At 47.2% G+C, this 23,455-nt stretch overlaps 1 protein-coding gene across 1 annotated transcript in view; it reads right to left on the bottom strand.

Annotated features, from left to right (window-relative positions):
* The window catches only part of TMEM8B (transmembrane protein 8B), a 105,951-nt gene that overhangs the window by 32,373 nt on the left and 50,123 nt on the right, over positions 1-23,455 (bottom strand). The window contains exon 5 of the mRNA XM_040420661.1: positions 3,055-3,197. Coding sequence (XP_040276595.1) covers positions 3,055-3,197 — 143 coding nt within the window. The remainder of the gene's footprint in view (positions 1-3,054; positions 3,198-23,455) is intronic.

Genomic DNA, 23,455 nt, shown 5'->3' on the forward strand with positions numbered 1-23,455 from the left:
GTCCATAGTCTCACTGCTCTTACAGTACAGAGTCCATAGTCTCACTGCTCTTACAGTAAAGAGTCCATAGTCTCACTGCTCTTACAGTACAGAGTCCATAGTCTCACTGCTCTTACAGTAAAGAGTCCATAGTCTCACTGCTCTTACAGTATAGAGTCCATAGTCTCACTGCTCTTACAGTAAAGCGTCCATAATCTCACTGCTCTTACAGTATAGAGTCCATAGTCTCACTGCTCTTACAGTATAGAGTCCATAGTCTCACTGCTCTTACAGTATAGAGTCCATAGTCTCACTGCTCTTACAGTAAAGAGTCCATAGTCTCAGTGCTCTTACAGTAAAGAGTCCATAGTCTCACTGCTCTTACAGTATAGAGTCCATAGTCTCACTGCTCTTACAGTAAAGAGTCCACAGTCTCACTGCTCTTACAGTAAAGAGCCCATAGTCTGACTGCTCTTACAGTATAGAGTCCATAGTGTCACTGCTCTTACAGTAAAGAGTCCATAGTCTCACTGCTCTTACAGTATAGAGTCCATAGTCTCACTGCTCTTACAGTAAAGAGTCCATAGTCTCACTGCTCTTACAGTATAGAGTCCATAGTCTCACTGCTCTTACAGTAAAGAGTCCACAGTCTCACTGCTCTTACAGTAAAGAGTCCATAGTCTCACTGCTCTTACAGTAAAGAGTCCATAGTCTCACTGCTCTTACAGTATAGAGTCCATAGTCTCACTGCTCTTACAGTAAAGAGCCCATAGTCTCACTGCTCTTACAGTAAAGAGCCCATAGTCTCACTGCTCTTACAGTATAGAGTCCATAGTCTCACTGCTCTTACAGTAAAGAGTCCATAGTCTGACTGCTCTTACAGTATAGAGTCCATAGTGTCACTGCTCTTACAGTAAAGAGTCCATAGTCTCACTGCTCTTACAGTATAGAGTCCATAGTCTCACTGCTCTTACAGTAAAGAGTCCATAGTCTCACTGCTCTTACAGTATAGAGTCCATAGTCTCACTGCTCTTACAGTAAAGAGTCCACAGTCTCACTGCTCTTACAGTAAAGAGTCCATAGTCTCACTGCTCTTACAGTAAAGAGTCCATAGTCTCACTGCTCTTACAGTATAGAGTCCATAGTCTCACTGCTCTTACAGTAAAGAGCCCATAGTCTCACTGCTCTTACAGTAAAGAGTCCATAGTCTCACCGCTCTTACAGTATAGAGTCCATAGTCTCACTGCTCTTACAGTAAAGAGTCCATAGTCTCACCGCTCTTACAGTATAGAGTCCATAGTCTCACTGCTCTTACAGTAGAGAGTCCATAGTCTCACTGCTCTTACAGTATAGAGTCCATAGTCTCACTGCTCTTACAGTATAGAGTCCATAGTCTCACTGCTCTTACAGTATAGAGTCCATAGTCTCACTGCTCTTACAGTATATAATCCATAGTTTGGCTGTTAACCCTTGCTTTGTTAATGGAAAAAATGGGTTAAAATGGAAAATTAGGCAAAAAAATTAAACTCTAAAATTTCATCCCCATTTGCCAATAACTCTTGTGGAACACCTAAAGGGTTAACGACGTTTGTAAAATCAGTTTTGAATACCTTGAGGGGTGTAGTTTATAGAATGGGGTAATATTTGGGTGGTTTCTATTATGTAAGCCTCACAAAGTGACTTCAGACCTGAACTGGTCCCTAAAAATTGGGTTTTTGTAAACTTCTAAGCCTTGTAACATCCCCAAAATATAAAATGTCATTCCCAAAATGATCCAAACATGAAGTAGACATATGGGGCATGTAAAGTCATCCCAATTTTTGGGGGTATTACTATGTATTACAGAAGTAGAGAAACTGAAACTTTGAAATTTGCAAATTTTTCCAAATTTTTGGTAAATATGGTGTATTTTTTTATGCAAAAAAATTTACTTTTTTGACCCAATTTTAGCAGTGTCATGGCCTGAACGGCCTGGATAAGTCAAAGCGTTTTAAATTTATCACCACATAAAGTGACACTGGGCAGATTTGCAAAAAATGGCCAAGTCCTTAAAGGGCTTCTGTCAGCCACTAAACCGTTTTTTTTTTTTTTTGCTTAATAATAACCCTACACTGCGATTTATCCATACATAAGTAAAATAATCATTTTTGTTCAGTAGAATTTGCTAAAACCCTATTTTTATAATATGTAGATTACCCGTCTACCAGCAGTAGGGCGGCCGCATCCTCCGATGGTAATGACGCCCCCTCCGCATTGTGATTGACAGGGCCAGCGGACGGGATCTTTCTCCGCTGGCCCTGCCTGTTTTCATTTAATATCTGGCGCCTGCGCCGCGGCCGTACCGATCTTTAATCTGCGCAGGCGCACTGAGAGGCGGCCACTCACTCGGCCGCTCGCTCCTCAATGTGCCTGCGCCGGGTGTAGATGTGACGTCATCGGCGCAGGCGCATTGAGGATGAAGCGGCCGAGCGAGTGGCCGCCTCTCAGTGCGCCTGCGCCGATTGAAGATAGGCACGGCCGCGGCGCAGGCGCCAGATATTGAATGAAAACAGGCAGGGCCAGCGGAGAAAGATCCCGTCCGCTGGCCCTGTCAATCAACAAGCAGAGGGGGCGTCATTACCATCGGAGGATGCGGCCGCCCTACTGCTGGTAGACGGGTAATCTACATATTATAAAAATAGGGTTTTAGCAAATTCTACTGAACCAAAATGATTATTTTACTTATGTATGGATAAATCGCAGTGTAGGGTTATTATTAAGCAAAAAAAAAAAAAAACGGTTTAGTGGCTGACAGAAGCCCTTTAAGGGGTTAAGGGGTGGTCGCAACCATGGAAACAAGCAGCACAGGAGACAATATGGAGAAGACACCAGCTAGGACCATCTACAGGAGAAGTGCCGTCTGCTGAGGGGAGAGGACCCCTTTAACACTGACAAATGTAAGGTATGTACATAGGCAGGTGAGAGGACCCCTTTAAACCTCTTTTGCCCAAGATCCATCTGTATATGACTAAAAAGATTTAAATTTGTACCGATGACATCACAACGTCACCGGTGATGTCATAACCCCTTTATTACCGGCTCGGCACTCGCAGGCGGCATACAGGTAGTTGTTGGTGCGCAGCAGTTTGCACTGTCCGTACGTCCCACAGTCATTGATGCACGGAGACAGGAAGGTGCGCAGGTTGAGCTCTGCGCTGACGTTACCGCACTGCCGCCACCTAGGGAGAGTCATAGCGGTACATAATGAGGGTTATAGTCACATGGGGGGGTACATAATGAGGGTTATAGTCACATGGGGAGGTACATAATGAGGGTTATAGTCATATGGGGGGTACATAATGAGAGTTATAGTCACATGGGGGGTACATAATGAGGGTTATAGTCACATGGGGAGGTACATAATGAGGGTTATAGTCACATGGGGGGTACATAATGAGAGTTATAGTCACATGGGGGGTACATAATGAGGGTTATAGTCACATGGGGGGTACATAATGAGGGTTATAGTCACATGGGGGGTACATAATGAGAGTTATAGTCACATGGGGGGTACATAATGAGGGTTATAGTCACATGGGGGGTACATAATGAGGGTTATAGTCACATGGGGGGGTACATAATGAGGGTTATAACTACATGGGGGGGTACATAATGAGGGTTATAGTCACATGGGGGGTACATAATGAGAGTTATAGTCACATGGGGGGTACATAATGAGGGTTATAGTCACATGGGGGGTACATAATGAGAGTTATAGTCACATGGGGGGTACATAATGAGGGTTATAGTCACATGGGGGGTACATAATGAGGGTTATAGTCACATGGGGGGTACATAATGAGGGTTATAGTCACATGGGGAGGTACATAATGAGGGTTATAGTCACATGGGGAGGTACATAATGAGCGTTATAGTCACATGGGAAGTACATAATGAGGGTTATAGTCACATGGGGAGGTACATAATGAGGGTTATAGTCACATGGGGAGGTACATAATGAGGGTTATAGTCACATGGGGGGTACATAATGAGAGTTATAGTCACATGGGGGGTACATAATGAGAGTTATAGTCACATGGGGGGTACATAATGAGGGTTATAGTCACATGGGGGGTACATAATGAGAGTTATAGTCACATGGGAAGTACATAATGAGGGTTATAGTCACATGGGGAGGTACATAATGAGGGTTATAGTCACATGGGGAGGTACATAATGAGGGTTATAGTCACATGGGGAGGTACATAATGAGAGTTATAGTCACATGGGGGGTACATAATGAGGGTTATAGTCACATGGGGGGTACATAATGAGAGTTATAGTCACATGGGGGGTACATAATGAGGGTTATAGTCACATGGGGGGTACATAATGAGGGTTATAGTCACATGGGGAGGTACATAATGAGGGTTATAGTCACATGGGGGGTACATAATGAGGGTTATAGTCACATGGGGGGTACATAATGAGGGTTATAGTCACATGGGGAGGTACATAATGAGGGTTATAGTCACATGGGAGGTACATAATGAGGGTTATAGTCACATGGGGAGGTACATAATGAGAGTTATAGTCACATGGGGGGTACATAATGAGGGTTATAGTCACATGGGGGGTACATAATGAGGGTTATAGTCACATGGGGGGTACATAATGAGAGTTATAGTCACATGGGGGGTACATAATGAGGGTTATAGTCACATGGGGGGTACATAATGAGGGTTATAGTCACATGGGGGGTACATAATGAGGGTTATAGTCATATGGGAGGTACATAATGAGGGTTATAGTCACATGGGGGGTACATAATGAGGGTTATAACTACATGGGGGGGTACATAATGAGGGTTATAGTCACATGGGGGGTACATAATGAGGGTTATAGTCATATGGGGGGTACATAATGAGAGTTATAGTCACATGGGGGGTACATAATGAGGGTTATAGTCACATGGGGAGGTACATAATGAGGGTTATAGTCACATGGGGAGGTACATAATGAGAGTTATAGTCACATGGGGAGGTACATAATGAGGGTTATAGTCATATGGGGGGTACATAATGAGAGTTATAGTCACATGGGGGGTACATAATGAGGGTTATAGTCACATGGGGAGGTACATAATGAGGGTTATAGTCACATGGGAGGTACATAATGAGAGTTATAGTCACATGGGGGGTACATAATGAGAGTTATAGTCACATGGGGGGTACATAATGAGGGTTATAGTCACATGGGGGGTACATAATGAGAGTTATAGTCACATGGGAAGTACATAATGAGGGTTATAGTCACATGGGGAGGTACATAATGAGAGTTATAGTCACATGGGGGGTACATAATGAGGGTTATAGTCACATGGGGGGTACATAATGAGGGTTATAGTCACATGGGGGGTACATAATGAGGGTTATAGTCACATGGGGGGTACATAATGAGGGTTATAGTCACATGGGGGGTACATAATGAGGGTTATAGTCACATGGGGAGGTACATAATGAGAGTTATAGTCACATGGGGGGTACATAATGAGGGTTATAGTCACATGGGGGGTACATAATGAGAGTTATAGTCACATGGGAAGTACATAATGAGGGTTATAGTCACATGGGGAGGTACATAATGAGGGTTATAGTCACATGGGGAGGTACATAATGAGGGTTATAGTCACATGGGGAGGTACATAATGAGAGTTATAGTCACATGGGGGGTACATAATGAGGGTTATAGTCACATGGGGGGTACATAATGAGAGTTATAGTCACATGGGGGGTACATAATGAGGGTTATAGTCACATGGGGGGTACATAATGAGGGTTATAGTCACATGGGGAGGTACATAATGAGGGTTATAGTCACATGGGGGGTACATAATGAGGGTTATAGTCACATGGGGGGTACATAATGAGGGTTATAGTCACATGGGGAGGTACATAATGAGGGTTATAGTCACATGGGGGGTACATAATGAGGGTTATAGTCACATGGGGGGTACATAATGAGGGTTATAGTCACATGGGGGGTACATAATGAGGGTTATAGTCATATGGGAGGTACATAATGAGGGTTATAGTCACATGGGGGGTACATAATGAGGGTTATAGTCACATGGGGAGGTACATAATGAGGGTTATAGTCACATGGGGAGGTACATAATGAGAGTTATAGTCACATGGGGAGGTACATAATGAGGGTTATAGTCATATGGGGGGTACATAATGAGAGTTATAGTCACATGGGGGGTACATAATGAGGGTTATAGTCACATGGGGAGGTACATAATGAGGGTTATAGTCACATGGGGAGGTACATAATGAGGGTTATAGTCACATGGGGAGGTACATAATGAGAGTTATAGTCACATGGGGGGTACATAATGAGGGTTATAGTCACATGGGGGGGTACATAATGAGGGTTATAGTCACATGGGAGGTACATAATGAGGGTTATAGTCACATGGGGAGGTACATAATGAGGGTTATAGTCACATGGGGAGGTACATAATGAGGGTTATAGTCACATGGGGAGGTACATAATGAGGGTTATAGTCACATGGGGGGGTACATAATGAGGGTTATAGTCACATGGGGAGGTACATAATGAGAGTTATAGTCACATGGGGGGTACATAATGAGGGTTATAGTCACATGGGGAGGTACATAATGAGGGTTATAGTCACATGGGGAGGTACATAATGAGGGTTATAGTCACATGGGGAGGTACATAATGAGGGTTATAGTCACATGGGGGGGTACATAATGAGAGTTATAGTCACATGGGGAGGTACATAATGAGGGTTATAGTCACATGGGGGGGTACATAATGAGGGTTATAGTCACATGGGGAGGTACATAATGAGAGTTATAGTCACATGGGGAGGTACATAATGAGGGTTATAGTCACATGGGGGGTACATAATGAGAGTTATAGTCACATGGGGAGGTACATAATGAGGGTTATAGTCACATGGGGAGGTACATAATGAGGGTTATAGTCACATGGGGGGTACATAATGAGGGTTATAGTCACATGGGGGGTACATAATGAGGGTTATAGTCACATGGGGGGTACATAATGAGGGTTATAGTCACATGGGGAGGTACATAATGAGAGTTATAGTCACATGGGAGGTACATAATGAGGGTTATAGTCACATGGGGGGTACATAATGAGGGTTATAGTCACATGGGGGGTACATAATGAGGGTTATAGTCACATGGGGGGTACATAATGAGGGTTATAGTCACATGGGGGGTACATAATGAGGGTTATGGTCACATGGGGAGGTACATAATGAGGGTTATAGTCACATGGGGAGGTACATAATGAGGGTTATGGTCACATGGGGAGGTACATAATGAGGGTTATAGTCACATGGGGGGTACATAATGAGGGTTATAGTCACATGGGGTATATAACTGTATGACTGTATGTATGTAGTTCTCAGCCATGGTCAGAGCCACAGAGGGAGCGCAGGGTTAGATGTATGTATGACTGTATGTATGTAGTTCTCACCCATGGTCAGAGCCACAGAGGGAGCGCAGGGTTAGATGTATGTATGACTGTATGTATGTAGTTCTCACCCATGGTCAGAGCCACAGAGGGAGCGCAGGGTTAGATGTATGTATGACTGTATGTATGTAGTTCTCACCCATGGTCAGAGCCACAGATGGAGCGCAGGGTTAGATGTATGTATGACTGTATGTATGTAGTTCTCACCCATGGTCAGAGCCACAGAGGGAGCGCAGGGTTAGATGTATGTATGACTGTATGTATGTAGTTCTCAGCCATGGTCAGAGCCACAGGGGGAGCGCAGGGTTAGATGCATGTATGACTGTATGTATGTAGTTCTCACCCATGGTCAGAGCCACAGAGGGAGCGCAGGGTTAGATGTATGTATGACTGTATGTATGTAGTTCTCACCCATGGTCAGAGCCACAGAGGGAGCGCAGGGTTAGATGTATGTATGACTGTATGTATGTAGTTCTCACCCATGGTCAGAGCCACAGAGGGAGCGCAGGGTTAGATGTATGTATGACTGTATGTATGTAGTTCTCACCCATGGTCAGAGCCACAGAGGGAGCGCAGGGTTAGATGTATGTATGACTGTATGTATGTAGTTCTCACCCATGGTCAGAGCCACAGGGGGAGCGCAGGTTAGATGTATGTATGACTGTATGTATGTAGTTCTCACCCATGGTCAGAGCCACAGAGGGAGCGCAGGGTTAGATGTATGTATGACGGTATGTATGTAGTTCTCACCCATGGTCAGAGCCACAGAGGGAGCGCAGGGTTAGATGTATGTATGACTGTATGTATGTAGTTCTCAGCCATGGTCAGAGCCACAGAGGGAGCGCAGGGTTAGATGTATGTATGACGGTATGTATGTAGTTCTCAGCCATGGTCAGAGCCACAGAGGGAGCGCAGGGTTAGATGTATGTATGACTGTATGTATGTAGTTCTCACCCATGGTCAGAGCCACAGGGGGAGCGCAGGGTTAGATGTATGTATGACTGTATGTATGTAGTTCTCACCCATGGTCAGAGCCACAGAGGGAGCGCAGGGTTAGATGTATGTATGACGGTATGTATGTAGTTCTCACCATGGTCAGAGCCACAGAGGGAGCGCAGGGTTAGATGTATGTATGACTGTATGTATGTAGTTCTCAGCCATGGTCAGAGCCACAGAGGGAGCGCAGGGTTAGATGTATGTATGACTGTATGTATGTAGTTCTCAGCCATGGTCAGAGCCACAGAGGGAGCGCAGGGTTAGATGTATGTATGACTGTATGTATGTAGTTCTCAGCCATGGTCAGAGCCACAGAGGGAGCGCAGGGTTAGATGTATGTATGACTGTATGTATGTAGTTCTCACCCATGGTCAGAGCCACAGGGGGAGCGCAGGGTTAGATGTATGTATGACTGTATGTATGTAGTTCTCACCCATGGTCAGAGCCACAGAGGGAGCGCAGGGTTAGATGTATGTATGACGGTATGTATGTAGTTCTCACCATGGTCAGAGCCACAGAGGGAGCGCAGGGTTAGATGTATGTATGACTGTATGTATGTAGTTCTCACCCATGGTCAGAGCCACAGGGGGAGCGCAGGGTTAGATGTATGTATGACTGTATGTATGTAGTTCTCAGCCATGGTCAGAGCCACAGAGGGAGCGCAGGGTTAGATGTATGTATGACAGTATGTATGTAGTTCTCACCCATGGTCAGAGCCACAGAGGGAGCGCAGGGTTAGATGTATGTATGACTGTATGTATGTAGTTCTCACCCATGGTCAGAGCCACAGAGGGAGCGCAGGGTTAGATGTATGTATGACAGTATGTATGTAGTTCTCACCCATGGTCAGAGCCACAGGGGGAGCGCAGGGTTAGATGTATGTATGACTGTATGTATGTAGTTCTCAGCCATGCTCAGAGCCACAGAGGGAGCGCAGGGTTAGATGTATGTATGACTGTATGTATGTAGTTCTCACCCATGGTCAGAGCCACAGAGGGAGCGCAGGGTTAGATGTATGTATGACGGTATGTATGTAGTTCTCACCCATGGTCAGAGCCACAGGGGGAGCGCAGGGTTAGATGTATGTATGACTGTATGTATGTAGTTCTCACCCATGGTCAGAGCCACAGAGGGAGCACAGGGTTAGATGTATGTATGACTGTATGTATGTAGTTCTCAGCCATGGTCAGAGCCACAGAGGGAGCGCAGGGTTAGATGTATGTATGACTGTATGTATGTAGTTCTCACCCATGGTCAGAGCCACAGAGGGAGCGCAGGGTTAGATGTATGTATGACTGTATGTATGTAGTTCTCACCCATGGTCAGAGCCACAGAGGGAGCGCAGGGTTAGATGTATGTATGACTGTATGTATGTAGTTCTCACCCATGGTCAGAGCCACAGAGGGAGCGCAGGGTTAGATGTATGTATGACTGTATGTATGACGTTCTCACCCATGGTCAGAGCCACAGAGGGAGCACAGGGTTAGATGTATGTATGACTGTATGTATGTAGTTCTCAGCCATGGTCAGAGCCACAGGGGGAGCACAGGGTTAGATGTATGTATGACGGTATGTATGTAGTTCTCAGCCATGGTCAGAGCCACAGAGGGGAGCGCAGGGTTAGATGTATGTATGACGGTATGTATGTAGTTCTCACCCATGGTCAGAGCCACAGAGGGAGCGCAGGGTTAGATGTATGTATGACTGTATGTATGTAGTTCTCACCCATGGTCAGAGCCACAGAGGGAGCGCAGGGTTAGATGTATGTATGACTGTATGTATGACGTTCTCACCCATGGTCAGAGCCACAGAGGGAGCACAGGGTTAGATGTATGTATGACTGTATGTATGACGTTCTCACCCATGGTCAGAGCCACAGAGGGAGCACAGGGTTAGATGTATGTATGACTGTATGTATGTAGTTCTCAGCCATGGTCAGAGCCACAGAGGGAGCGCAGGGTTAGATGTATGTATGACTGTATGTATGTAGTTCTCAGCCATGGTCAGAGCCACAGAGGGAGCGCAGGGTTAGATGTATGTATGACTGTATGTATGTAGTTCTCACCCATGGTCAGAGCCACAGAGGGAGCGCAGGGTTAGATGTATGTATGACGGTATGTATGACGTTCTCACCCATGGTCAGAGCCACAGGGGGAGCGCAGGGTTAGATGTATGTATGACTGTATGTATGTAGTTCTCAGCCATGGTCAGAGCCACAGAGGGAGCGCAGGGTTAGATGTATGTATGACTGTATGTATGTAGTTCTCACCCATGGTCAGAGCCACAGAGGGAGCGCAGGGTTAGATGTATGTATGACGGTATGTATGACGTTCTCACCCATGGTCAGAGCCACAGAGGGAGCGCAGGGTTAGATGTATGTATGACTGTATGTATGTAGTTCTCAGCCATGGTCAGAGCCACAGGGGGAGCGCAGGGTTAGATGTATGTATGACGGTATGTATGTAGTTCTCACCCATGGTCAGAGCCACAGAGGGAGCGCAGGGTTAGATGTATGTATGACTGTATGTATGTAGTTCTCACCCATGGTCAGAGCCACAGAGGGAGCGCAGGGTTAGATGTATGTATGACGGTATGTATGTAGTTCTCACCCATGGTCAGAGCCACAGAGGGAGCACAGGGTTAGATGTATGTATGACTGTATGTATGTAGTTCTCACCCATGGTCAGAGCCACAGAGGGAGCGCAGGGTTAGATGTATGTATGACTGTATGTATGTAGTTCTCACCCATGGTCAGAGCCACAGAGGGAGCGCAGGGTTAGATGTATGTATGACGGTATGTATGTAGTTCTCACCCATGGTCAGAGCCACAGAGGGAGCGCAGGGTTAGATGTATGTATGACAGTATGTATGTAGTTCTCACCCATGGTCAGAGCCACAGAGGGAGCGCAGGGTTAGATGTATGTATGACTGTATGTATGTAGTTCTCACCCATGGTCAGAGCCACAGAGGGAGCGCAGGGTTAGATGTATGTATGACTGTATGTATGTAGTTCTCACCCATGGTCAGAGCCACAGAGGGAGCGCAGGGTTAGATGTATGTATGACTGTATGTATGTAGTTCTCAGCCATGGTCAGAGCCACAGAGGGAGCGCAGGGTTAGATGTATGTATGACTGTATGTATGTAGTTCTCACCCATGGTCAGAGCCACAGAGGGAGCACAGGGTTAGATGTATGTATGACGGTATGTATGTAGTTCTCACCCATGGTCAGAGCCACAGAGGGAGCGCAGGGTTAGATGTATGTATGACTGTATGTATGTAGTTCTCACCCATGGTCAGAGCCACAGAGGGAGCGCAGGGTTAGATGTATGTATGACGGTATGTATGTAGTTCTCACCCATGGTCAGAGCCACAGAGGGAGCGCAGGGTTAGATGTATGTATGACTGTATGTATGTAGTTCTCACCCATGGTCAGAGCCACAGAGGGAGCGCAGGGTTAGATGTATGTATGACAGTATGTATGTAGTTCTCACCCATGGTCAGAGCCACAGAGGGAGCGCAGGGTTAGATGTATGTATGACAGTATGTATGTAGTTCTCACCCATGGTCAGAGCCACAGAGGGAGCGCAGGGTTAGATGTATGTATGACTGTATGTATGTAGTTCTCACCCATGGTCAGAGCCACAGAGGGAGCGCAGGGTTAGATGTATGTATGACTGTATGTATGTAGTTCTCACCCATGGTCAGAGCCACAGAGGGAGCGCAGGGTTAGATGTATGTATGACTGTATGTATGTAGTTCTCAGCCATGGTCAGAGCCACAGAGGGAGCGCAGGGTTAGATGTATGTATGACTGTATGTATGTAGTTCTCACCCATGGTCAGAGCCACAGAGGGAGCGCAGGGTTAGATGTATGTATGACTGTATGTATGTAGTTCTCACCCATGGTCAGAGCCACAGAGGGAGCGCAGGGTTAGATGTATGTATGACTGTATGTATGTAGTTCTCAGCCATGATCAGAGCCACAGAGGGAGCGCAGGGTTAGATGTATGTATGACTGTATGTATGTAGTTCTCACCCATGGTCAGAGCCACAGAGGGAGCGCAGGGTTAGATGTATGTATGACGGTATGTATGACGTTCTCACCCATGGTCAGAGCCACAGGGGGAGCGCAGGGTTAGATGTATGTATGACTGTATGTATGTAGTTCTCACCCATGGTCAGAGCCACAGGGGGAGCGCAGGGTTAGATGTATGTATGACTGTATGTATGTAGTTCTCAGCCATGGTCAGAGCCACAGAGGGAGCGCAGGGTTAGATGTATGTATGACGGTATGTATGACGTTCTCACCCATGGTCAGAGCCACAGAGGGAGCGCAGGGTTAGATGTATGTATGACTGTATGTATGTAGTTCTCACCCATGGTCAGAGCCACAGAGGGAGCGCAGGGTTAGATGTATGTATGACTGTATGTATGTAGTTCTCACCCATGGTCAGAGCCACAGAGGGAGCGCAGGGTTAGATGTATGTATGACTGTATGTATGTAGTTCTCAGCCATGGTCAGAGCCACAGAGGGAGCGCAGGGTTAGATGTATGTATGACTGTATGTATGTAGTTCTCAGCCATGGTCAGACCCACAGAGGGAGCGCAGGGTTAGATGTATGTATGACTGTATGTATGTAGTTCTCAGCCATGCTCAGAGCCACAGGGGGAGCACAGGTTAGATGTATGTATGACTGTATGTATGTAGTTCTCACCCATGGTCAGAGCCACAGAGGGAGCGCAGGGTTAGATGTATGTATGACTGTATGTATGTAGTTCTCAGCCATGGTCAGAGCCACAGGGGGAGCGCAGGGTTAGATGTATGTATGACTGTATGTATGTAGTTCTCACCCATGGTCAGAGCCACAGGGGGAGCGCAGGGTTAGATGTATGTATGACTGTATGTATGTAGTTCTCACCCATGGTCAGAGCCACAGAGGGAGCACAGGGTTAGATGTATGTATGACTGTATGTATGTAGTTCTCAGCCATGGTCAGAGCCACAGGGGGAGTGCAGGGTTAGATGTATGTATGACTGTATGTATGTAGTTCTCACCCATGGTCAGACCCACAGAGGGAGCGCAGGGTTAGATGTATGTATGACTGTATGTATGTAGTTCTCACCCATGGTCAGAGCCACAGAGGGGAGCGCAGGGTTAGATGTATGTATGACTGTATGTATGTAGTTCTCAGCCATGGTCAGAGCCACAGAGGGAGCGCAGGGTTAGATGTATGTATGACTGTATGTATGTAGTTCTCATCCATGGTCAGAGCCACAGAGGGAGCGCAGGGTTAGATGTATGTATGACTGTATGTATGTAGTTCTCACCCATGGTCAGAGCCACAGAGGGAGCGCAGGGTTAGATGTATGTATGACTGTATGTATGTAGTTCTCACCCATGGTCAGAGCCACAGAGGGAGCGCAGGGTTAGATGTATGTATGACTGTATGTATGTAGTTCTCACCCATGGTCAGAGCCACAGAGGGAGCGCAGGGTTAGATGTATGTATGACTGTATGTATGTAGTTCTCAGCCATGGTCAGAGCCACAGAGAGAGCGCAGGGTTAGATGTATGTATGACTGTATGTATGTAGTTCTCACCCATGGTCAGAGCCACAGAGGGAGCGCAGGGTTAGATGTATGTATGACTGTATGTATGTAGTTCTCAGCCATGGTCAGAGCCACAGAGGGAGCGCAGGGTTAGATGTATGTATGACTGTATGTATGTAGTTCTCACCCATGGTCAGAGCCACAGAGGGAGCGCAGGGTTAGATGTATGTATGACTGTATGTATGTAGTTCTCACCCATGGTCAGAGCCACAGGGGGAGCGCAGGGTTAGATGTATGTATGACTGTATGTATGTAGTTCTCAGCCATGGTCAGAGCCACAGAGGGAGCGCAGGGTTAGATGTATGTATGACTGTATGTATGTAGTTCTCACCCATGGTCAGAGCCACAGAGGGAGCGCAGGGTTAGATGTATGTATGACTGTATGTATGTAGTTCTCAGCCATGGTCAGAGCCACAGAGGGAGCGCAGGGTTAGATGTATGTATGACTGTATGTATGTAGTTCTCATCCATGGTCAGAGCCACAGAGGGAGCGCAGGGTTAGATGTATGTATGACTGTATGTATGTAGTTCTCAGCCATGGTCAGAGCCACAGAGGGAGCGCAGGGTTAGATGTATGTATGACTGTATGTATGTAGTTCTCACCCATGGTCAGACCCACAGAGGGAGCGCAGGGTTAGATGTATGTATGACTGTATGTATGTAGTTCTCACCCATGGTCAGAGCCACAGAGGGGAGCGCAGGGTTAGATGTATGTATGACTGTATGTATGTAGTTCTCAGCCATGGTCAGAGCCACAGAGGGAGCGCAGGGTTAGATGTATGTATGACTGTATGTATGTAGTTCTCATCCATGGTCAGAGCCACAGAGGGAGCGCAGGGTTAGATGTATGTATGACTGTATGTATGTAGTTCTCATCCATGGTCAGAGCCACAGAGGGAGCGCAGGGTTAGATGTATGTATGACTGTATGTATGTAGTTCTCACCCATGGTCAGAGCCACAGAGGGAGCGCAGGGTTAGATGTATGTATGACTGTATGTATGTAGTTCTCACCCATGGTCAGAGCCACAGAGGGAGCGCAGGGTTAGATGTATGTATGACTGTATGTATGTAGTTCTCAGCCATGGTCAGAGCCACAGGGGGAGCGCAGGGTTAGATGTATGTATGACTGTATGTATGTAGTTCTCACCCATGGTCAGAGCCACAGAGGGAGCGCAGGGTTAGATGTATGTATGACTGTATGTATGTAGTTCTCAGCCATGGTCAGAGCCACAGAGGGAGCGCAGGGTTAGATGTATGTATGACTGTATGTATGTAGTTCTCACCCATGGTCAGAGCCACAGAGGGAGCGCAGGGTTAGATGTATGTATGACTGTATGTATGTAGTTCTCACCCATGGTCAGAGCCACAGGGGGAGCGCAGGGTTAGATGTATGTATGACTGTATGTATGTAGTTCTCAGCCATGGTCAGAGCCACAGAGGGAGCGCAGGGTTAGATGTATGTATGACTGTATGTATGTAGTTCTCACCCATGGTCAGAGCCACAGAGGGAGCGCAGGGTTAGATGTATGTATGACTGTATGTATGTAGTTCTCAGCCATGGTCAGAGCCACAGAGGGAGCGCAGGGTTAGATGTATGTATGACTGTATGTATGTAGTTCTCACCCATGGTCAGAGCCACAGAGGGAGCGCAGGGTTAGATGTATGTATGACTGTATGTATGTAGTTCTCAGCCATGGTCAGAGCCACAGAGGGAGCGCAGGGTTAGATGTATGTATGACTGTATGTATGTAGTTCTCAGCCATGGTCAGAGCCACAGGGGGAGCGCAGGGTTAGATGTATGTATGACTGTATGTATGTAGTTCTCACCCATGGTCAGAGCCACAGAGGGAGCGCAGGGTTAGATGTATGTATGACTGTATGTATGTAGTTCTCACCCATGGTCAGAGCCACAGGGGGAGCGCAGGGTTAGATGTATGTATGACTGTATGTATGTAGTTCTCAGCCATGGTCAGAGCCACAGAGGGAGCGCAGGGTTAGATGTATGTATGACTGTATGTATGTAGTTCTCACCCATGGTCAGAGCCACAGAGGGAGCGCAGGGTTAGATGTATGTATGACTGTATGTATGTAGTTCTCAGCCATGGTCAGAGCCACAGAGGGAGCGCAGGGTTAGATGTATGTATGACTGTATGTATGTAGTTCTCAGCCATGGTCAGAGCCACAGAGGGAGCGCAGGGTTAGATGTATGTATGACTGTATGTATGTAGTTCTCAGCCATGGTCAGAGCCACAGGGGGAGCGCAGGGTTAGATGTATGTATGACTGTATGTATGTAGTTCTCAGCCATGGTCAGAGCCACAGGGGGAGCGCAGGGTTAGATGTATGTATGACTGTATGTATGTAGTTCTCAGCCATGGTCAGAGCCACAGAGGGAGCGCAGGGTTAGATGTATGTATGACTGTATGTATGTAGTTCTCACCCATGGTCAGAGCCACAGAGGGAGCGCAGGGTTAGATGTATGTATGACTGTATGTATGTAGTTCTCACCCATGGTCAGAGCCACAGAGGGAGCGCAGGGTTAGATGTATGTATGACTGTATGTATGTAGTTCTCAGCCATGGTCAGAGCCACAGAGGGTGCGCAGGGTTAGATGTATGTATGACTGTATGTATGTAGTTCTCACCCATGGTCAGAGCCACAGAGGGAGCGCAGGGTTAGATGTATGTATGACTGTATGTATGTAGTTCTCAGCCATGGTCAGAGCCACAGAGGGAGCACAGGGTTAGATGTATGTATGACGGTATGTATGTAGTTCTCACCCATGGTCAGAGCCACAGAGGGAGCGCAGGGTTAGATGTATGTATGACTGTATGTATGTAGTTCTCAGCCATGGTCAGAGCCACAGAGGGAGCGCAGGGTTAGGTGTATGTATGACTGTATGTATGTAGTTCTCACCCATGGTCAGAGCCACAGGGGGAGCACAGGGTTAGATGTATGTATGACTGTATGTATGTAGTTCTCACCCATGCTCAGAGCCACAGAGGGAGCGCAGGGTTAGATGTATGTATGACTGTATGTATGTAGTTCTCACCCATGGTCAGAGCCACAGAGGGGAGCGCAGGGTTAGGTGTATGTATGACTGTATGTATGTAGTTCTCAGCCATGGTCAGAGCCACAGGGGGAGCGCAGGGTTAGATGTATGTATGACTGTATGTATGTAGTTCTCACCCATGGTCAGAGCCACAGAGGGAGCGCAGGGTTAGATGTATGTATGACTGTATGTATGTAGTTCTCAGCCATGGTCAGAGCCACAGAGGGAGCGCAGGGTTAGATGTATGTATGACTGTATGTATGTAGTTCTCAGCCATGGTCAGAGCCACAGAGGGAGCGCAGGGTTAGATGTATGTATGACTGTATGTATGTAGTTCTCAGCCATGGTCAGACCCACAGAGGGAGCGCAGGTTAGATGTATGTATGACTGTATGTATGTAGTTCTCAGCCATGCTCAGAGCCACAGGGGGAGCGCAGGGTTAGATGTATGTATGACTGTATGTATGTAGTTCTCACCCATTATCAGAGCCACAGGGGGAGCACAGGGTTAGATGTATGTATGACTGTATGTATGTAGTTCTCAGCCATGGTCAGAGCCACAGGGGGAGCGCAGGGTTAGATGTATGTATGACTGTATGTATGTAGTTCTCACCCATGGTCAGAGCCACAGAGGGAGCGCAGGGTTAGATGTATGTATGACTGTATGTATGTAGTTCTCACCCATGGTCAGAGCCACAGGGGGAGCGCAGGGTTAGATGTATGTATGACTGTATGTATGTAGTTCTCAGCCATGGTCAGAGCCACAGAGGGAGCGCAGGGTTAGATGTATGTATGACTGTATGTATGTAGTTCTCACCCATGGTCAGAGCCACAGAGGGAGCGCAGGGTTAGATGTATGTATGACTGTATGTATGTAGTTCTCAGCCATGGTCAGAGCCACAGAGGGAGCGCAGGGTTAGATGTATGTATGACTGTATGTATGTAGTTCTCAGCCATGGTCAGAGCCACAGAGGGAGCGCAGGGTTAGATGTATGTATGACTGTATGTATGTAGTTCTCAGCCATGGTCAGAGCCACAGGGGGAGCGCAGGGTTAGATGTATGTATGACTGTATGTATGTAGTTCTCAGCCATGGTCAGAGCCACAGGGGGAGCGCAGGGTTAGATGTATGTATGACTGTATGTATGTAGTTCTCAGCCATGGTCAGAGCCACAGAGGGAGCGCAGGGTTAGATGTATGTATGACTGTATGTATGTAGTTCTCACCCATGGTCAGAGCCACAGAGGGAGCGCATGGTTAGATGTATGTATGACTGTATGTATGTAGTTCTCACCCATGGTCAGAGCCACAGAGGGAGCGCAGGGTTAGATGTATGTATGACTGTATGTATGTAGTTCTCACCCATGGTCAGAGCCACAGAGGGAGCGCAGGGTTAGATGTATGTATGACTGTATGTATGTAGTTCTCAGCCATGGTCAGAGCCACAGAGGGTGCGCAGGGTTAGATGTATGTATGACTGTATGTATGTAGTTCTCACCCATGGTCAGAGCCACAGAGGGAGCGCAGGGTTAGATGTATGTATGACTGTATGTATGTAGTTCTCACCCATGGTCAGAGCCACAGAGGGAGCGCAGGGTTAGATGTATGTATGACTGTATGTATGTAGTTCTCAGCCATGGTCAGAGCCACAGAGGGAGCACAGGGTTAGATGTATGTATGACGGTATGTATGTAGTTCTCACCCATGGTCAGAGCCACAGAGGGAGCGCAGGGTTAGATGTATGTATGACTGTATGTATGTAGTTCTCAGCCATGGTCAGAGCCACAGAGGGAGCGCAGGGTTAGGTGTATGTATGACTGTATGTATGTAGTTCTCACCCATGGTCAGAGCCACAGGGGGAGCACAGGGTTAGATGTATGTATGACTGTATGTATGTAGTTCTCACCCATGCTCAGAGCCACAGAGGGAGCGCAGGGTTAGATGTATGTATGACTGTATGTATGTAGTTCTCACCCATGGTCAGAGCAACAGAGGGAGCGCAGGGTTAGATGTATGTGTGACTGTATGTATGTAGTTCTCACCCATGGTCAGAGCCACAGAGGGAGCACAGGGTTAGATGTATGTATGACGGTATGTATGTAGTTCTCACCCATGGTCAGAGCCACAGAGGGAGCGCAGGGTTAGATGTATGTATGACTGTATGTATGTAGTTCTCACCCATGGTCAGAGCCACAGAGGGAGCGCAGGGTTAGATGTATGTATGACTGTATGTATGTAGTTCTCAGCCATGGTCAGAGCCACAGAGGGAGCGCAGGGTTAGATGTATGTATGACTGTATGTATGTAGTTCTCACCCATGGTCAGAGCCACAGAGGGGAGCGCAGGGTTAGGTGTATGTATGACTGTATGTATGTAGTTCTCAGCCATGGTCAGAGCCACAGGGGGAGCGCAGGGTTAGATGTATGTATGACTGTATGTATGTAGTTCTCACCCATGGTCAGAGCCACAGAGGGAGCGCAGGGTTAGATGTATGTATGACTGTATGTATGTAGTTCTCAGCCATGGTCAGAGCCACAGAGGGAGCGCAGGGTTAGATGTATGTATGACTGTATGTATGTAGTTCTCAGCCATGGTCAGAGCCACAGAGGGAGCGCAGGGTTAGATGTATGTATGACTGTATGTATGTAGTTCTCAGCCATGGTCAGACCCACAGAGGGAGCGCAGGTTAGATGTATGTATGACTGTATGTATGTAGTTCTCAGCCATGCTCAGAGCCACAGGGGGAGCGCAGGGTTAGATGTATGTATGACTGTATGTATGTAGTTCTCACCCATTATCAGAGCCACAGGGGGAGCACAGGGTTAGATGTATGTATGACTGTATGTATGTAGTTCTCAGCCATGGTCAGAGCCACAGAGGGAGCGCAGGGTTAGATGTATGTATGACTGTATGTATGTAGTTCTCACCCATGGTCAGAGCCACAGAGGGAGCGCAGGGTTAGATGTATGTATGACTGTATGTATGTAGTTCTCACCCATGGTCAGAGCCACAGGGGGAGCGCAGGGTTAGATGTATGTATGACTGTATGTATGTAGTTCTCACCCATGGTCAGAGCCACAGGGGGAGCGCAGGGTTAGATGTATGTATGACTGTATGTATGTAGTTCTCACCCATGGTCAGAGCCACAGAGGGAGCGCAGGGTTAGATGTATGTATGACTGTATGTATGTAGTTCTCACCCATGGTCAGAGCCACAGGGGGAGCGCAGGGTTAGATGTATGTATGACTGTATGTATGTAGTTCTCACCCATGGTCAGAGCCACAGGGGGAGCGCAGGGTTAGATGTATGTATGACGGTATGTATGTAGTTCTCACCCATGGTCAGAGCCACAGAGGGAGCGCAGGGTTAGATGTATGTATGACTGTATGTATGTAGTTCTCACCCATGCTCAGAGCCACAGAGGGAGCGCAGGATTAGATGTATGTATGACTGTATGTATGTAGTTCTCAGCCATGCTCAGAGCCACAGAGGGAGCGCAGGGTTAGATGTATGTATGACTGTATGTATGTAGTTCTCACCCATGGTCAGAGCCACAGAGGGAGCGCAGGGTTAGATGTATGTATGACTGTATGTATGTAGTTCTCAGCCATGGTCAGAGCCACAGGGGGAGCGCAGGGTTAGATGTATGTATGACTGTATGTATGTAGTTCTCAGCCATGCTCAGAGCCACAGAGGGAGCGCAGGTTAGATGTATGTATGACGGTATGTATGTAGTTCTCAGCCATGGTCAGAGCCACAGAGGGAGCGCAGGGTTAGATGTATGTATGACTGTATGTATGTAGTTCTCAGCCATGGTCAGAGCCACAGAGGGAGCGCAGGGTTAGATGTATGTATGACTGTATGTATGTAGTTCTCACCCATGGTCAGAGCCACAGAGGGAGCGCAGGGTTAGATGTATGTATGACTGTATGTATGTAGTTCTCAGCCATGGTCAGAGCCACAGAGGGAGCGCAGGGTTAGATGTATGTATGACTGTATGTATGTAGTTCTCACCCATGGTCAGAGCCACAGAGGGAGCGCAGGGTTAGATGTATGTATGACTGTATGTATGTAGTTCTCAGCCATGCTCAGAGCCACAGGGGGAGCGCAGGGTTAGATGTATGTATGACTGTATGTATGTAGTTCTCAGCCATGCTCAGAGCCACAGAGGGAGCGCAGGGTTAGATGTATGTATGACTGTATGTATGTAGTTCTCAGCCATGGTCAGAGCCACAGAGGGAGCGCAGGGTTAGATGTATGTATGACTGTATGTATGTAGTTCTCACCCATGGTCAGAGCCACAGAGGGAGCGCAGGGTTAGATGTATGTATGACTGTATGTATGTAGTTCTCAGCCATGGTCAGAGCCACAGAGGGAGCGCAGGGTTAGATGTATGTATGACTGTATGTATGTAGTTCTCAGCCATTGTCAGAGCCACAGAGGGAGCGCAGGGTTAGGTGTATGTATGACTGTATGTATGTAGTTCTCAGCCATGGTCAGAGCCACAGAGGGAGCGCAGGATTAGATGTATGTATGACTGTATGTATGTAGTTCTCACCCATGGTCAGAGCCACAGGGGGAGCGCAGGGTTAGATGTATGTATGACTGTATGTATGTAGTTCTCACCCATGCTCAGAGCCACAGGGGGAGCGCAGGGTTAGATGTATGTATGACTGTATGTATGTAGTTCTCAGCCATGGTCAGAGCCACAGAGGGAGCGCAGGGTTAGATGCATGTATGACTGTATGTATGTAGTTCTCACCCATGGTCAGAGCCACAGAGGGAGCGCAGGGTTAGATGTATGTATGACTGTATGTATGTAGTTCTCACCCATGGTCAGAGCCACAGGGGGAGCGCAGGGTTAGATGTATGTATGACTGTATGTATGTAGTTCTCAGCCATGCTCAGAGCCACAGAGGGAGCGCAGGGTTAGATGTATGTATGACTGTATGTATGTAGTTCTCACCCATGCTCAGAGCCACAGGGGGAGCGCAGGGTTAGATGTATGTATGACTGTATGTATGTAGTTCTCAGCCATGGTCAGAGCCACAGAGGGAGCGCAGGGTTAGATGCATGTATGACTGTATGTATGTAGTTCTCACCCATGGTCAGAGCCACAGAGGGAGCGCAGGGTTAGATGTATGTATGACTGTATGTATGTAGTTCTCACCCATGGTCAGAGCCACAGGGGGAGCGCAGGGTTAGATGTATGTATGACTGTATGTATGTAGTTCTCAGCCATGCTCAGAGCCACAGAGGGAGCGCAGGGTTAGATGTATGTATGACTGTATGTATGTAGTTCTCAGCCATGGTCAGAGCCACAGAGGGAGCGCAGGGTTAGATGTATGTATGACTGTATGTATGTAGTTCTCACCCATGGTCAGAGCCACAGGGGGAGTGCAGGGTTAGATGTATGTATGACGGTATGTATGTAGTTCTCACCCATGGTCAGAGCCACAGAGGGAGCACAGGGTTAGATGTATGTATGACTGTATGTATGTAGTTCTCAGCCATGGTCAGAGCCACAGAGGGGAGCGCAGGGTTAGATGTATGTATGACTGTATGTATGTAGTTCTCACCCATGGTCAGAGCCACAGAGGGAGCGCAGGGTTAGATGTATGTATGACTGTATGTATGACGTTCTCACCCATGGTCAGAGCCACAGAGGGAGCGCAGGGTTAGATGTATGTATGACTGTATGTATGTAGTTCTCAGCCATGGTCAGAGCCACAGAGGGAGCGCAGGGTTAGATGTATGTATGACTGTATGTATGTAGTTCTCAGCCATGCTCAGAGCCACAGAGGGAGCGCAGGGTTAGATGTATGTATGACTGTATGTATGTAGTTCTCACCCATGGTCAGAGCCACAGAGGGAGCGCAGGGTTAGATGTATGTATGACTGTATGTATGTAGTTCTCACCCATGGTCAGAGCCACAGAGGGGAGCGCAGGGTTAGATGTATGTATGACTGTATGTATGTAGTTCTCACCCATGGTCAGAGCCACAGAGGGAGCGCAGGGTTAGATGTATGTATGACAGTATGTATGTAGTTCTCAGCCATGCTCAGAGCCACAGAGGGAGCGCAGGGTTAGATGTATGTATGACAGTATGTATGTAGTTCTCAGCCATGGTCAGAGCCACAGAGGGAGCGCAGGGTTAGGTGTATGTATGACTGTATGTATGTAGTTCTCACCCATGGTCAGAGCCACAGAGGGAGCGCAGGGTTAGATGTATGTATGACTGTATGTATGTAGTTCTCATCCATGCTCAGAGCCACAGAGGGAGCGCAGGGTTAGATGTATGTATGACT

This window comes from Bufo bufo, chromosome 2 (assembly GCF_905171765.1).
Source record: "Bufo bufo chromosome 2, aBufBuf1.1, whole genome shotgun sequence".
NCBI lineage: Eukaryota > Metazoa > Chordata > Amphibia > Anura > Bufonidae > Bufo > Bufo bufo.